This window comes from Cavia porcellus, unplaced genomic scaffold (assembly GCF_034190915.1).
Source record: "Cavia porcellus strain 051 isolate PalLab524CR breed Dunkin Hartley unplaced genomic scaffold, mCavPor4.1 scaffold_40, whole genome shotgun sequence".
NCBI classification, from domain to species: Eukaryota; Metazoa; Chordata; class Mammalia; order Rodentia; family Caviidae; genus Cavia; species Cavia porcellus.
The window spans coordinates 4,879,144-4,895,899 of NW_026947523.1; the positions used below are offsets into that span (position 1 = coordinate 4,879,144).

The 16,756-nt window shown below is 54.0% G+C and overlaps 1 protein-coding gene across 1 annotated transcript in view; it reads left to right on the top strand.

The window, feature by feature from the left end:
- The window catches only part of Efcab6 (EF-hand calcium binding domain 6), a 212,828-nt gene that overhangs the window by 150,982 nt on the left and 45,090 nt on the right, over positions 1-16,756 (top strand). The window contains exons 23-25 of the mRNA XM_013153159.3: positions 2,566-2,684; positions 10,607-10,801; positions 15,117-15,272. Coding sequence (XP_013008613.2) covers positions 2,566-2,684; positions 10,607-10,801; positions 15,117-15,272 — 470 coding nt within the window. The remainder of the gene's footprint in view (positions 1-2,565; positions 2,685-10,606; positions 10,802-15,116; positions 15,273-16,756) is intronic.

The following is a 16,756-nucleotide window of genomic DNA, read 5'->3' on the forward strand; positions in this document are numbered from 1 at the left end:
GGTTCCCACGGAGGTTTCTGCCCACAGGCTTCTGCACCAGGAAGCTGTGATTTTTTGCATTCTCCGTTTGTTCTTTACAGGCTCGGAGGAAGTGGTTTGCTCTGTGATCTGACTTCCCTTTTGGATCTGAGGATTATTGTTGATTTTTCAATTTGGTCAGGTTTTTACAAGTTGTTGGGACAGAGTGGTGCCTTCTGATATTTTTACATGTTTTCAAAGGGGCTTTGAAATCCCCTAGGATTAATTTTTAAACCTTAATTTTAAAAAATGACTCTCTATGGAGTAAAGTGTGTCTGCATAGTCCAAATAAATTTAAAATGGTCATCATGTAATGACCATCAGGCTGAAGGGAACGAGTATTATCTGTAGCTTAGACCAGGATCCAATCAGTACACTTCTGGAGGAGACTGGGCGGTAGATATTTTTGGTTTTGTGCAAGGCCCGGGGCACACTCAGCCCCATCCCTGTGGCCCTTGCTCCTCTCAGACATAACTTTTCCAGTGCTGTTGCAGTTGTAATAGTGTTTTATTGTGTTTAATTAGCATTCTATCAGTTATTAATAAGCTCGAGCATCTTTTCCCTTGTTTATCCATTAGTCAGGGTTTCTTTGTTGTGTGGTGCTTACTTGAGACTTTTTAACAGTGTTCAAACTGAGTCCTCTTTTTCTCACTGGCCAACAGGAGTTTTTACGGTGGCCTGGGTCCTTTTTCACTGCAGTGCCCGGGATCCAGCAGGTCCTTTGCACGTTCAGCAAAGTCTCTGCCACCAAGCTGCACCCGGCCCTGGTCACCACTCCTGTGTGAGTAATGCTGATGACATTTCTCCTGCAAGCTTGATTTGTGCTTTTGCCTTTTTTAAAAATCTGAAATCTTGTAATAAATATAAGCTCTTTTTTTGTGTAATCAAATGCATTGAAGTTTCTGTGGAGCTCTTGTTTGAGAGATCCTGTCCTCCCCTGAGGTCATGACGCTCTTCCTCGGAATCTCAGGAGTTTAGCAGCTCGTCTTTCCCGCTCAGATCTGGACTGGCTGCTTACTTGGTAGGAGGCTGAAGCAGACTCCTCTCTTCCCGAGGGACGCCCCGGTGGCCTCCCCTTTCACCGGCGTCCCTCCTCCCCTTGCCGACCGCAGACGCCTCCTGCTGTCTCTGGTCAATCTGTGTCCCCAGGCACCTGCCCCTCATCTTTGCGGTTGCTGCAACTTATTGATATATCGTAATTAGCTGGAAGGCCACTCCCTGCATCCTGTTTATCAAAATGTTTTGAACCAGTTTGCCAAATTCCATTTTTAAAACCCTACTGAGAAAGGCTAAGGATTTCTGTATGGAGGTCTTGAGGACTTTCTGTTTCAGTGCTACCTTAAATATTATCCTTAAAATGTTCTTTTCCTGTGACTGACATAAAAAAGGTGATCCGTTCTGCTGTCTGCACAGAATCCGGCTTCTCTCTCTGCATTCGCCGGTGGTAGCGCTTGTCTGAGGTGGCTGCGCTGTGTCCCTGTGAAGCCGGGCTGCCCTCCGGGATCTGGCAGCTGCACCTCTCCCTGTCCTTCCTTTTCCTGGCCGAGTCCTCACTGCACTGGCCGAGCCTCTAGCACAGTGGTGACTCCAGGGGATCACTCGTCTTGTTCTTCGTGTGGGAGGGATGTTCTGATCTCTCACCAGCTGGCGTCACGTTGGAAGAGGGTCTCGGGCACATTCTGTCTACGCCATTGTGTCTCCACCAGGACATGAAAGAGCCGTCACGGGGAAACCATTAGCTGGACACCTTGGTGTCGGGTGCTGCTGTAGTCTGTGGTCCTCCTAGATCCCTACCCAGGCCCCAGCTAGCATCTGATGTCCCCCATTGCACCCCTCACAGCGAGGGGCCCAAACCCACTGCCTTATTGGGGCAGGGTCTTAGTTAGTATTCTCGTTGCTGAGACAAAATAGCTGGCATCTAAGATTAAAGGAGGAAAGGTCTGTTTAGCTCACAGTTTGAGGAGGTTTCAGGGCATAATCATCTGGCTCTAAGGCAAGGTGGTGTGGAGTTCTTGGCCAGCAGACCGTAGCAAAGCACCAAGGGAGAGACAGAGTGGGATCAAGCCTCGTGCTGTCTCTTACACTGTATGCAGGCTGCCCGCCCTAGAGCAGGCGTAACCGTCACCCCCTAATCCCAGCATTGGGCCATGAGTCAGTCACAAACTCTACAGTGAACCCCCTCTGAAAAGCCCATCCCCTGTGGCTGCAGGAGGCTTTGGGGGACATCCAGACACAAACCACAATGGGGAGGAACCCTCCCTCTTTCTAGGGGTCTGGCTCATCTGCATTTCCAGTAGCGAGGAGACCCAGGTTGTCCACAGGGGCAGGATTCCAGGTCGTGCCCCAGAGGCCACACCTTTGCCCAGAAACGCCCCTTCCTGCCGGTGACCGTTGGTCCTGCTGAGCTCACCTCTTCCCAGTGGGATCATGAGGGCATCTAGGACTTGGACTGAGCACAGGCAGGAAGAGAAATCCCTGCGATCATCCCAGACACTGACCAGTAAGCTCATTTTATATGCTACTAAGTGTCATCTTCTGACGTTGTAGAATTTTATAGAGACCGACACTGAGGGCAACGGCATTCTCCGACGGCGGGATATAAAGAACGCACTGTACGGCTTTGACATTCCCCTCACACCAAGGGAATTTGAGAAGCTTTGGCAAAGGTAAGCGCGGTCTGCAGGATGGCCCGGGTCTGTTCCGATGGCCCCGGGGTGATCGTGATGGCAAATCCCAGGCACATCTTTCCCCACTCCTTTCCGCTGGGAAAGGTTTGGGGTTGGTGTCAGTCCTGTGCCCTGGGTGCCTGTTCCTCCTTCCCTGCAAAACCAGCTGCAGTGTGCGGACTGTAGGTGCAGAGAGCCGCAGTAGCCCCTCCCGGAGTGCTGGGCTTGAGAGGTTTGTGTCGCCCGGAGCACAGGCCCGCACTGTGTTAGCAAAACAAATTGCTCTCCAAAGACTTCCCTCCTGTGCCCCTGGCTCAGCCCACAGGTGAGCAACCGGTGAAGGGAAAGCCGCGCTCCCCATCGCCCGATGCTGAAAATCAAACTCGCACCACTGTTTTACAGATAAGTAATTTGTTAGGAGAAAATAACCAAACTTTTGGCAACTCGGAGAGCTTTCCCAAGGGCCTCTTAGACTGAAAATAGAACCCAATGTAGGTGCCATGTTTTCAGAATGTGTCTGAGATACAGCTGCTTTTGAATCAGGCCCCGGCTGAGTTATTCCCTGCGTAGATACCTGAGATCAAAGCACCAAAGCCATCTCTGGTCACCTCCTCCTTTGTTACCCCCTTGTTCCCCCTTGGGCTCCCACAGGATAGCGCTGGCCCTGGTGTCCACTCAGGAGTGAGCTCACAGCGTGGTACCTGTCAGCTTTCAGCCTTTCATGTGTCCGGAGCGACCAGGTTTAGAGTTAGGTAGATTGGTATCTAATTTAGAAAAACCGCTTGAAGTGCTCAAAAAATCCTTACTACTTTTTAAAAATCAATTCCAACACAGGGCCAGTTTTCACTTCCTGTTCCTTTTGACCCCAGCGAATTAGCTAGGTTTTTGCAGCTGAGTAATCAGTGACCTCTCTGCAACTGGTCAGGCGTGGCGGCTTCCCTGCTTGCGAAAGCCACGAGGTGGTGGCCCTTGTGCTCAGGGGACAGTCCAGGCACAGAGAGCAGCCCCGGATTCCCAGAGCACAGTGCTGCCCGGCAGGTGGCGGGGGTGCAAAGCAGGAGCTGGAGGGTCGGCAGAGATCACAGCACAGGAGGCGCTTGCCAGCGTCCTGGGGACCAGAATGGAGATGGGGGATCCTGTGTGCAGGCGACCGCCCCAGTCAGCTGTTATCAGCCAGGCCCTGGGGAGCCGAGAACTTCTGGTGTGCCTCTGATGGGAAGTGAATCAGGAAGCTGCTGGGGGCACAGGCGGGATGGGGACCTGGGAGAAATCAGGGTCCTGATGGCCTCACACGCCAGTGAGCAGTCTTAGGAAAGGCACAGATTTCCACTCCGTGTTGCATGAACCCGTTGCGGTGAGAAGTTCCCACCTTCCGCTGCTTGGCCTTCCACCCGGGATCCTGAGTGGGTCAGAGGGATGGCTGGCAGACGGTGCCTCGCCTGGCCCTCCGCCCCTTCCAGCTGTGTGGCCCGCCTCGTGCTCCTGGCTTCCCTGGGCCTCACGCTCCTGGAACTCCTCCCTGTCACCCGGGATGCTCGAGGACAGCAGGAGGGACCCATGGAGAGTGCCGGCTCTTTCCTCACTGAGTCCTTCAGCAAACGTGCTCTGAACACCAGGCGCTGGATCTGGGTGGTTGGGTGGGAGGCCAAGAGGAACTGAGAACAGGGGTGCCTGCTCTTAGCACCCGTGCGGCCTTGAGGAGGGAAACGTTCAGAGACCAGCACAGAGTCCCCGCAGGGACTGTGGAGGCCTCAGGGACGAGTGGCGGCTAAGCTGGGCTTTTGAACTGAGCTGTCATTTTTTTTTCATGTGACAGAATCAGTTTGTTAAGTGGAGAGATACAAGAGTGGGATGAATCCCATAGGCCAGAGAAATTCCACCACGGCCCTAGACGAGTCCCGTTCCTGGTGCAAAATTCCTGTGCTCTCCCCTCGCTCGGGAAGCTGCTCCCAAAGCTGCCTCTCCCGGCCAGCACCCCCACAGCTTCGTGGTCCGCCCTGACCTTGTCGGGTCTCTCTTAGCTCAGTAAAGCAGTGCATGGCCGGTCCACAAATTGTAGCACTTATAACTGTGATTTTTATTCTGTTAGAGGAACTACATCAAAAAACAGTTGATGCTGTATCTACATTTCACACATCAAACCCAATTTGTAGTGACTTAGGATTTGTCCCTCAGGTTTTTTATAATAATAAAATGCATATGAAATTTACTGTCGTAACTATTTTTAAGCCTGCAGTTTGGTGCTCATAATATTGTATGGCCAGCTCCACTGGGCTTGTAACACTGAAGAGGCTTTTTGGTTTGGTTTTGTTTTTGCCATACGAGGGTTGAACCCAGGGTCTTCCAGCTGAGCTACACGCTCAGCCCCCTCTTTGTTTTCATTTTGAGACAAGGTTTCACTAAATGGCTAAGCTGTCCAGGCTGGACTCAAGCTTGTGATCCTCCTGCCTCAGCCTCCCAGAGTTCTGGGATGAAGGGAACTTTTAAACTGAGTAGTTGGGGCGGTGTTGACCAGGGCAGCTGCCCAGGGGTCCCCCTAAGATGACCTCAAGGCCTTGTGTGGGTGGGGGGATCATTCAGGAGCAGCCATCCCATCACCTGTTGAGTCCCAGCAGAGAAGAGAAGCCACAGAGGACCACGTGGCCAGCTTGGACAGGGCCAGGCCTGGAAACCTGGCCATCGCACTGCCCCATTCTGTTGGCCACACCCACCTGCGGGGTCAGCTGGGAGAAACAGTCTGCAATGCGCATCCTGGAGGACAGAGATGGGACCACAGCATGGTCTCTGCCTGGGGCTGCACGGCATGTCTCCCCTGGAGGAGGCAGGATGGATCTTCCAGGCCGAGGGCAGCCCAGGAGCTTCCTCCCCCGTGTGCAGCTGAGGACGGAGAGCAATGCCATGCAGTGAGTGAAGACCTGGGCTAGAAGTCAGGGACCAGGAGGCTGCGGCTTGTGTGTGGCCCATGGAGCAGCAGAGGGGCAACCACTGCCATCTGGGTGCCAGGGCTCCCAGGGCAACAGGGCATCTCTGAGAGATCGGAGAGTGCCCCCACCCCAGGGCTGGAGCCCATCCCACCCAGCCGGGTGTCTCTGATGCCGCTGGAACTCAGCCCTGTGCTAGAGGTGGCCCTGGGAATGGCATGGCTCTGTCCTCCTCCCACCAAGTAGTCCTCCTGGAGCAGGAGGCAAGGACAGGATGAGGGCCAGCGGGAAAGGGGAGCGTCACATTCCAGAGCGGCCTGGCCTGCCACTGGGGACTTGGGGAGACTGGCAGATAAGAGGGGTCTCAGCCCTACACAGCAGCTGAGTCCCAGTGTGCTGGCCAGGATCCCGTGGGGACCCTGTCTTGAGCCTGGGGGTGCCACAGGCAGGCAACCTGGGCAGGCGGGCAGGTGCAGACACCCCGGAAGGCAGCGGGGGCCAACAGGAGTCCAGAGGTGAGGAGCGGCCCTTAGGCGGCCAGGAAGAGGCTGCACGAGAGGAGGGAGGTGCTCCTGGGGGCCAGCTGGACACCAGGAAAGCCTTGGACAGCTGCGCCCCAGGGCACCACTGCACACCACAGAGTGTGGGTCTGGCCACACATTGGTGGGACAGTCCTGGGCACTGAGCAACCCCAGGCGTGTGGAGTGCCTGGCCTCTATGCATAGCAATCAGGAGCAAAATGAAAATCAGATCTGGAAAAGTGTTCCTCTGGCACTGTGAATGCGCGCTCATTCTAGAAGGCACAGAAAACCCAGAACGTCACAGAGAAAGAGCCCACAGTGCCCCCAGCCCAGCCCCTCAGCAGAGACGGCTGGCCAGCTGTGAGATCGCCAGGCTGTTTGTCTTCCTTTTCTCCAGCTGGAGGTGACATCCGTCGCATTATCCTCACCCACCTCCCCGTCCCGGTTCGTTCCCCTCACGGTTGCGTGTGTGCAATTAGTGCCGGCCCTTGGCCACCATTCCCAGTGCAGGGCATGCTGGGAGCTGCGCCTGCAGGACAAGTTGTCAAGGTACCAGCAACTTCTCCAGTTACCCTGACAACAGGGAGGAGCCAGCGTCCTCTCCACTCCCGGCAGTGTGTGGGGAACCCCACACCCCAGGCCTCCTGAGTAGCTGAACCCAGGGGAGTCAGGAGCGCCCGGGGCCAGTGACGCCTCCATCCATCCTGGGATCTGGGCAGGTTCCGTGTCACGTGTCAGAACAAGAGGACCCCAGCGCTGGGCAGGCAGAGGCAGCGGAAGATGATGTTCTGTTCCCGTGAAAACAGGAACACTTAAAAAAAAAAAAGGCAAAAATACAGACAAGGGAGAAGTGTCAACATCCATTATGCACTCCACACTCAGTAAGCACCTGTGAAGTGCACAGCTTTAGAGCTCCGGATAGTGTGAGGGTCCGATCTGGGCTGTAGAAGTAAATTAATAAATTAACCCCTTAATCTCAGTGGTTCCGTGCATTGATATTTTATGTCTTATTCTGCTGCCGATCAAGGGGCTTTTGTGGACCGTTCCCTTCCAAGCAGTGTCTTAGGGACCTGAGTGACTTCCAGGGGGTGGCTTTATCATCTCAGTGGGGGGCACCAGCTCAGTGGGGCACTCCGGAGCTGGAGGGTCACCACAGCTTACGGGGTTGTGTCCACTTCTGCCCACAACCCAATGCCAGAGCTGGCTGAGGTCCCCACCAGCAACACAGGGGTCACAGATGGACACCAGGTGGTCAGGTGAGCCTGGCTCAGAGTGGGTAGAAGGGACAAAGGAGCCCTGCTCCCCGCAGTCAGGAGCACCCCCGGCTTGGCTTGGAGGAGACCGCTGCAGGAGCGTTGGCGTGTAGCAGTGTCTCCCACGTTCCTTCAACCAGGAAGCGGTGAGTTTTTGAAGCTAAGTGCCAGCCCCGTGCTGCCTCCCTGGGTCCCAGGGAAGAAAGGCAGCACGGCCCTCGGCAGAAGGAGCCTTGCAGGAACGTAACGGAGACAGTCTAGGAGCCCACCAAAGAGAAGCCCACCGCGGACAGCAAGTGGACGCAGTCAGCCGAGGGTTCGGGGATGTGGCTGGCAGCCAGGCGGCCCCGACAGGTACACAGGGACACGAGACCTGGTGCACCCACTTGTCTTGACATGGTCAGTGTATGACTCCCACATTCGTATAAAATAGCAGCGTCTCACAGTTCAGTGTGGAAACAGAAGGAGAGGCCACTGCTGGGCAGCAGCTTTCTTGAGGAAAGGACTCAGGAAGCAAGGTCACTCCGCAGGCTCAGCGAGCCCAGCCTATAGAGAACCAACCCAGTATCCAGCTGGCAAACGTTCGGACGGGGCAGGAAAGGCTGGAAGAAACAGAGTGAGCAGGATCTTTAGCTTCGAAAAGAAGATTGGAGGGGACGCGGCCGGCCGCAGGGTCGAGCCTCAGCAGGCTGGGTATGCGGGACATGCCCCGTGGGAACGCTGGTCTTGGGGACGTGTTGGCCAGGTTTGCTGGGGGAACTCCCCAGAGGGTCCTAGCTCCTGCAGCTCTAGTGGGCCACCTCAGGAGAAGCGGGTGCTTCCTCTGCCACGCTGGACTTCCACGTGCTGGGAGAGTAGGAAGGATCGGGCCACTGGGCCCGGCCAGCTCAGACCACTCATCACTGTCCATTCTGAAGGTCAGCTGTTGGAGCCACCAGACCAACCTCCAAGGTGCCCCCTAGCTGCAAAGGTATGACATCCGACGACGACGACACGGTGTGACCTCACCCCTGGCGCCCCTGGCACTAAAAAGTACTTCCTTGCTGTCTATAAGAAGCAGGCCCTGAAATGAGCACCGGGGCCCCAGACTTTCTGCAGATCCAGATTCCGTGCGCCCCCGAATCGCTGTGCATAAAGTAAACAGGCCAAGTGAGCTGATTATGTCATAAATTAATGGACCCTGCCACACGCAAACGCAAGTTTTTATGGGGCCTCTGCTTGTGCGCACATTCTCCCCGGCACATCTGTTGCGGAGCTGTTTTAAAATTCAACCTTTATAGGCGAGTTGATTCCTTTTTTAATGGTACACCAAGGATTATGTAATGAAGGGTGAGGTTATGTAAGCGGAATTAACTCTCTTTATTATCCGCATTCATAACAATATTTTAGTTGCAGTTGTGCAATCTGGCCTTCTGTTCCTTTTGCGATGCGAAGAGAATGTTGATGATCTTTATTAATGAAGTAATTAAGAAGCGCCTTTTCATTCAGTTCAAGTGCCGTGATTTACGACAGGTTGCCGGCGCTCTCTAGAGCACGGGTGGAGGAGGGATCCAGCCCGGAAGCTGTCGCTCTGGCTCACCACTGGAGAGTGGTGCTCTTGGGGTCCCCATCCACCCATCCCTCCACTGGGCCAGGACCAAGCAATGCATCTTACACGGCAGGAGAGAGGTTCCTGATAAAGGTACCAGGAGCCGGTCCAGAACCACCCTGCAGGGACGGGGCACCTTGGGAGCTTGGCCAGCAGGTGTTCCCACCAGAATTCATCGCTGCCTCACTCAGGTGGTGCGAGGGAGTTCCTGGCCCTACGCAGTTACAGAGAAAGGGCAGCCCTGGCGTCACCCCAGAGCTCAGGAGACGGTAGCCCTGCCCCTCCGAGGTTCAGCAGCAAGGACAGCCCCTGTCCTGATGGCATTGCCTGGGAGTCACTGGCCCTTGTTGCCAAGGAGAGACCTTGGGAGGTGGAACCCGCAGGCCTCCTGTTGGGTGTGTTGCTTTGGTTGTTTTGTTTGTATTGTTGGTACGATTGGTTGGTCGACTGGTTGGTTGGTTGGGTTTTGAGGCAGAATCTGCCTATGTGGCTCCAGCTGCTGACCTAGAACCCAGGCTTCCACCACCTCCCTGTGCACGAAGCTCGTGGGTGGAGCCCCTGCCCTCCACCTCCTCCTCCTCCTCCTGCCCCTCCATCCTGTGAGGAGAGCCAGGGCCTGTCTTCATCACTGGGGCTCGGTGTGGCCCCGAGCAGCTATGCGGTCCGTCGCTGTCCTGGAGGAGCCCGTCAGGAGCGGGCAGAGGAGCGCGACCCCACGCTGCAGCCACGGGCAGCCAGGCTCAGCCGGCGGGAGCCCGACGTCCTCACACAAGCATTAGCCTTGAGATTGTTTCAACTCGGAGTCTTATTCTTCGAACCTCCAAGTTTATCTGGGGGAAAAGAAAATCACATCTGAAAATGCCATTTTGTATCGATTGGAGGAGGACCCAGATCTTCCTATAAAAATAAATGCAATTTTCCTTTAAAGAAAATTGGCAATTTGCCTAACCATTTTTATTGAAGTAATTCTATTCTATTTGAATAACGTTGGGAGATAAAAACCCTCCATTATGTCTTTTTTTTAATGAATTATAATTCAGAAAAATCTTGATAATGGAAAATGACATAAAAGCACCGAGCACCCTTCTTATCTTGTTTTCCTTCCAGCGCTCTTGTTGGGTGTGTAATTGTCATCGCTTCGGGGAGAAAACGGGGGCCCTGCCACCCTTGAATCAAGTGGGCTGCGTTTCTTGGCATCTTCAGATGGAATACGCTTTTTTTTTTTTTAAAGGAGTTTCTCCTAAATGTTAGCATAGCTCCTTCTGCAAGTCGGTGCTCGGCACAAAATAAAAACTGGTGAACGTGCAGAAGGCTTGGTTTGACTTTCTGTGGTCGCAGCTGTGTTCCCAGCAGCAGGGCAAGTGCTTGGCCCTGGCTGCATCCTCCCATGGAGAGTCCTACACAAGGAGAGGCCTCTGCGATTCAGAGCAGTGCATTCCAGACCTGGTGCCTGCCGGCCACCGGGGAACCTGCTGGCTGCAGATTCAGGGTGGGTCTGGGGCCGGGCCTGGAACTCTGCCTTTCTGAGTGTGCCCGCAGGCTCCTCGCAGACCGTGCAGATGTGGTGCGGGTCCCAAGCACCCGCACACCTTCACGGCTACTGACGACGGCTTTGTTTCTGTTTCTGTTTTTGTTTCAGCTATGACACCGAGGGAAGAGGGTACATTACTTACCAGGAGTTTTTACAGAAACTGGGTATTAACTACTCGCCAACAGTCCACCGGCCCTATGCAGAAGACTACTTCAACTTCCTGGGCCACTTCACCAAGCCCCAGCAGGTGCAAGAGGAGATCCAGGAGCTGCAGCAGAGCACAGAGAGGGCCAAGCCTGCCAGGTGGGCTTGGGAGTCCAGGCGCTCTGCCCTCTGTTCACCCCAGCAGCAGCACTGCTGCACGATGGTCCCACCCGGTGTGTGCCGGTGAAGTTACAGGGCGATCATTCTGCTCCCTCACTGCTGCAGGTTCTAGAAATCTGTAAGCCAGAGTGCTGTCAGGAGTCCAAAGCTATACACCCGGCCCACCTTACCCACACCCAGTCTCACATCTTTCAGATTTTGCCTTTGAAAACTACTCCTGGGGTCCTGTACTATCTCTGGTCCCATGGGTGGCTGGATGGATGCATGGGTATCCATGGATGGATGAGTAGGTGGCTGGGTGGATGGGTGGGTGGGTGGCTGGATGGATAGATTGGTGGATGGGTGGGTGGATGGATGGATGGATGGATGGACAGATACCCTTTAAGTCCCCACTTCTACATGGAGGGCTCCCTCCCAGTGAACCAACTCAGAAGAGCTTGGCAGATGCAAGGGAGGACTTATAGTGCAGCCTTAATAACAACAAAAGAAATCCCTTTCAATCCCCATTCAGTGCACTGGTCTAGTGACACATGACCCGAAAGATAGTGTGACAGTGTCACATCTATTGGAATTACTGTGAGAGAGCACGCAGAGGGTCCGAGGTAATGGGCTGGCCAGCCATGCAGTGCATAGCCACGACTGCTATGGTGTCCGGCGTCTGGCGGGTGCACGCCTGCAGGGACCAGAAGCTGCCTGCCAAAGCCGTACATTGCGTTGGATGGTGGATTGTACTCCGTTATCTACGAAACTTAAGACCAGCTTCCTGTATCATGTTTTTAACATTTATACTCAGGAAAATACTGTACTGTGCATGATATGAGAGTCCCTGGATGATTTTCCCTGATACGTCCCCAGTCCCAGCCCCGTGGCTGCCCGTCCCTCTCCTCAGGTGTGGCTCTGCCGTACACGCCCCTTGTGCTTACCTGCCCCTGCCCCTGCCCCTGTCTGTCCCCTCACATGGCAGGACTCAGTTCTCTGTCCCCGCCCAAATGAACAAATGGATGAGTCCCTGCTGAAGAACCCCCCAAACCGGCCAAGGATACAGGACTGTAACCTCATAAGGAAGTCAGATGAAGGGAGGGGCAGCTAGACTGCGCCCTGGATCACGTCTCAGTTACTGAGCAGAGACCGGAGTCTGTGAAACTGAATGTAAAATACATGCAGTATTGGTGTAAGTCGAATCTGTCACAAAACCAACAGGACAGTGTCATTTATCTTCGCCAGCCAGGGTGGCCTCGTTACCCACTCGAGTCCTGGCTTCTGCTGAGAAATGAAGCTGTGCCTGTTCTCACTGGTGCAAGGAGCTCAGCGGAGACCACTCAACATGTGACGACCCTTCTCAAGCCCAAGGACCCAGCTCCCCAACTCTCCCTGCCACCACCCTGCTATCTCGAAGACCATGTCAGATGCATGGCCAGCTTGTGGGGTCTCAGGAGTCCTGGGCTCCAAAACTCGTGAAGTAGCTTTGCCCCCCACTGCCCGGACTTGGCAGTGTCCTGGTCACGGAACTTTCAGATGAGCCTAAGACCCCATGTCTGTGATCTTGTCCATCTCCTCCTCTCTTTGAGACTCAGATGAGACCAGTAGTGGATGGTCCCACCGAGTCACAGGGACCCAGCTTCATAACTGTGTCTCTCTCTTTTAAGGAAGGAAAGGTTTATTTAGCTCACAGTTTGTGGACGTTTCAATCCATAATCAGCTGGCTCCAAGGCAGAGTGGTACATGGCAGAGGGTGACAGTTGATGGAGGCACAAAACAAGGGCAAAGCGGGAGGAGCCCGGAGAGAAAACTCTTTCTGTCCCGTACGTTGTGTATAAGCCACACCCATGTGGGTGCAGCACTCACACCCGTAATCCCCACTTTGGATCATGGTCATTCACAAACTCTGGAAGCCTGCCCCAGGACTGCATGAGGCTTAGGGGGGACGTCCAGACTGGAACAGCAGCAGTGGGGCAGGTCACATTGGAGCGAGTCTCCAAACTGGCTGGTCCTTCCTGTTGGGTTTTTTCCCTTGGTGTGGCAGGAAGCAAGGGCAGGAAAAGAAAAACGGAAAAAGGCCTTCAGTGCACAAGAGTGTGAGGTCCCTCCTCATACCTGCCTTTGAATCCAAGGGAATTGATTCCATTTGCAGGGCCCTGCAAATACATTTTCAGGGTGAAGAAGGCCCTGCGGGCTGGGAGGCGGCAGCCCGCGGGGCTGGGGAGCCTCCGCAGGCTCCCTGAGGAGCCAGGCAGGACCGGGCCGGCACAGCCCTGCTCCCCATGCGGGCCGGCAGCAGCCTGCTGCTGTCTGAGCTCCGGCTCTCATGTACTCTGTGCACATACTTGCTCTGAAAGGGAATCATTACTGCCTCCGAGCTGGTCCAGAAATGCTGAATGCCTCCATTTGCTAAGTATATATATATCTCCAAAAACGTGTTGAGTTTTTTCCTCTCATTGGCTTTCACTCGGAGGGATTCAGAGGGACAGATGGCTCTGAGGTCGAGCTGTGGTTTTGTAATGGGGGGGGGCAGGGTTCAGCCTGGCTGGGGACCCGAATCACTGGTGCTGTGCCTGACATGGCTCGGTGGTGTTAAGTGCTCCCACATCGCAGGAGTGTGCTCCAAATCACAGGCCAGCGGGGAACACTGGGCCTTGTCAGGGGTCCTCACTGTAGATGTCACCATCCACACTCAAGATTCTCTACTTCACCTTCCCGGGCTTCTGAATGTCCCATTTCTGCAGACTGTTTGGGTGCGGTCAAGGGACTGTCTTCTCCCCCAAGAACCTACCAGAAGTGACAGAGTTTCCACCAGGGACACACGGTTCAGAATCGACCACATGTTCTTGTCCTGGAGGAACATCGGGAGCCTCCTGGCCTCCGAGGCCATCTGGCAGGCGCCGCCTGAAGTTGTTGGAAGGAGCTTCTCAGAAAGGCGGAGAACTTGGGCCCCTCCCACCACGGTCAAGGGCAAAGCTGCTCACCCTCACGGACATCCACACTTCTCTAGTCCACCCACAGTAATGTCGGCGAAGTCCAGGAGGAAGGTCCCTATGCGGAAAAACTGAATCGGAGAGACCTGGGGAAATGGACCCTGCCTGGAATAGGCCTGGAGCTGGGCCCTGCGCGGAACTCGTCCCTCTCACCACCACGGAAGGCCCCGTCTTGTCCTCAGCTGCCCTTTCCGGTATCGTGCACGGCTCCATGTGCCCCTGTGGGGTTGCTGAGTAGGTCACTGTGGGATCATGCTCAAGGGGACAGTTCAGCTCTCGCTGTCCCAGTGGATGCTCACAGATGTTGGCCGTGTTTAACAGCAGGCGCTTGACCAAAACATGATGCGTCCCTGGACACTCCTGCCCCGATGCTCACGGGAACCCAGAGAGGACTCTGCCTCCTGCGCTGGGACCTGGGGTCACCCCGCAGGAGGCCTACCTGACCCCTTGCTGAGGACAGCAGTCCCCTGCCGCCTCGGCAGTCCCTGTCCCCTGACTGTTCTCACCCACTCTCCTAGCCTGCATGCGCTGTGTCTTCTGCCTGGGCTCAGTGGGAGGTGAAGTCTCCTGGGGACACCTGTGTGTGTCCTCCATGTCCCTGGAGCAGCAGGCGACATGTGATAGGCACTCAGCAAGCGTTTATGGAGAGCGAGAGTCTCCATACATCTGTGACCTCCCTGTATTTTTTTATTTAAAGAAAGAAAAACAAAACAAAACAGTAAAAGGGTACAAGTAATACAGAATTTCAAAAAAAATAAACAGTAAGAAATCACTAGTTAATAGATTACGTATTGTCATCCTAGAATAGTCATTCAAGTTACAGAATTAAAGCATACAAAGTGGACATTCATACAATGAGACTGCAAACAGTTGTGTTCAATGATCCAACAAAATCTTAGTAATATGGTCATCTGTCTTACACACCTAAGCATACTTGCAGTTATATCTTTAGAGCACTTTCTTTTTCTCTCTTTTTTACAATAACAATTACACATTTTGGGTTTTATTACTCCCACAGTTCTTATTACTTTTTTTTTTTGGAAGAGAATAAAACCAAATGTGACAAAACAAAGCAGAGTCAGATCCCTGTATTTTGAAGTCCTTGATTCTATTCGAAGTCCCAAATCCAGTAAAAAAAAAAAAAGTCTGCAATTTCTCTGATGAGAATAACAGGATGGTGGCCCGGACCTGGCATTTTTTCCCGAGATACCTTTTCCCTTAAATGCCCCCGAAGCCTGCTGCATACCTCGCAGAGTCACCCCAGGGGAGCGAGCAGGCCTTCACGCTGGTCCGAGGCGCGGCTGAAACGTGTTCTCTTTCAGGAATCTGCTGGTGGACCACGTCCAAGACATCGGCAAAGCGCTCAGCACGCTGGACAAATGCCAGCTGGGCTCTGTGTCCCTCCACAAGATGCAGCAGGTGCTGCAGGAGTGCGGCTGTCCCCTGCAGGAGGAGGAGCTGGCTGCCCTGCTGAACAGGTCTCTGGGGTTTGGTTTCTGTTCTTGTTTCGGGCGGGGCCAGGTGCATTTTTCGGGAGCACTGCAAAGATCGCCCCATCTTCCTTTGGGCTGGGCTGCGTCCCAGGGGCTTGAGTCAGCCCAAAGCAACAAGAAAGCGATTGGACAAGTGTGCGGTGTTTCCTGATAGGTCAGAGTGAATGACCCGTGTGCAGGCCATCGCAGCCAGCTGACCCGTCTTTCTCCGTAGCACCGCCCTCAGGATAAGCTGCTTTTTTCTGCTTGTTTATTGGTACCAGGATCGGGCTTAGGACCTTGCACTTGCCAGGCAGATGCCGTGCCGCTGAGCCGCATCCCCAGCGCCTTCTGGTCATTTAGTGTCTCATTCAGACTCCAGCTCCCCCGGTGTGCAGTGTGCGTCTCTGTCCGGGGTGTTCCCACACTTCCTCTAACCCTCCAGCTTCATCTTCTCACACGCTGCAGCTCCCAGAAGTTGTCTTGACTTACTTCACGAGTGATTTCCTCTCCGCTGTTCTCAGGGAAGCTCCCGTTACTGCTGGTCAGTGAGCCAGCTGGACGTCTCTGTGTCAGTGGGGTGAACGCTTCTCCCCTACTTCCGTCTTCTCTCTTTTCATCCCACTCTCGGCCTTCCCTCCCGTGTCGGCTCCCCGCCTTTTTTGCAGTTTTGTTTCTGATCTCCCCTTCTGTCATCTGACGCTCGCTCCCGTTCTCCAAATGCTCCTCGTCTCCAGCATCCTGTTCTTATTTCATGAATGTGCCATCTCGTTTCTCTGATATTAAGAACAGACATCAAAATCTTTCAGAATCCCTCTTCACGGTCACTTTTAAAGCAATCTTTCTCAGTAGAGTCTTTCCTCAAAAATATGCTTGCATGAAGAGAAGGGCCCTCAGCGAGCAGATTCGGAGTTCCACACAGATGGGGAGGACTTTTGGGCCCTGGTCTGTAGTGCAGAGTGACCTGGGTGTCACTTTCCGGGTGGAGCCCAGTGCCAGCTCTTCTGTCATCAGATTCAGCAGAGAATAGTGCTGCAGCACAAAGCTGAACTGGAGATTAATAAAGATTTATAGTATAAGAGCACGCCACACGGTGTTTGGCGTATAGTTATCTTGAATTTGTTGTTGATGTGAGGTTCCCTTCCTGGGGACCATTTAGGCTTGTGGCTGAGAGGATTCTGGTCTGCTGCTGCCAGCGGCTGCCTGGGAGCTTTCTGGGACTTCCTGTCTGTGCAGGAGCAGAAGAAAATGACCCCCAGAAACCCAGGTCCTTAGTCCTCAGTTCCCCGCTGCGGACCAGTCTCACCCAACGTGGGACTCTCGGTTGATATATTTTTGACTTTTGTGTCCAGGCTTCCTTCTCAGGATTTCTGGTGAGAAGTCCAAGGTCATCCGCATCTTTCTCTGCTGGCAAGGTTTTCGTCTTTTTGTTTTTAAAGTCAGTCAAGATGACTTCAAATGCTTCTTCTCTTCCTTTCTGTTTTTTCCTG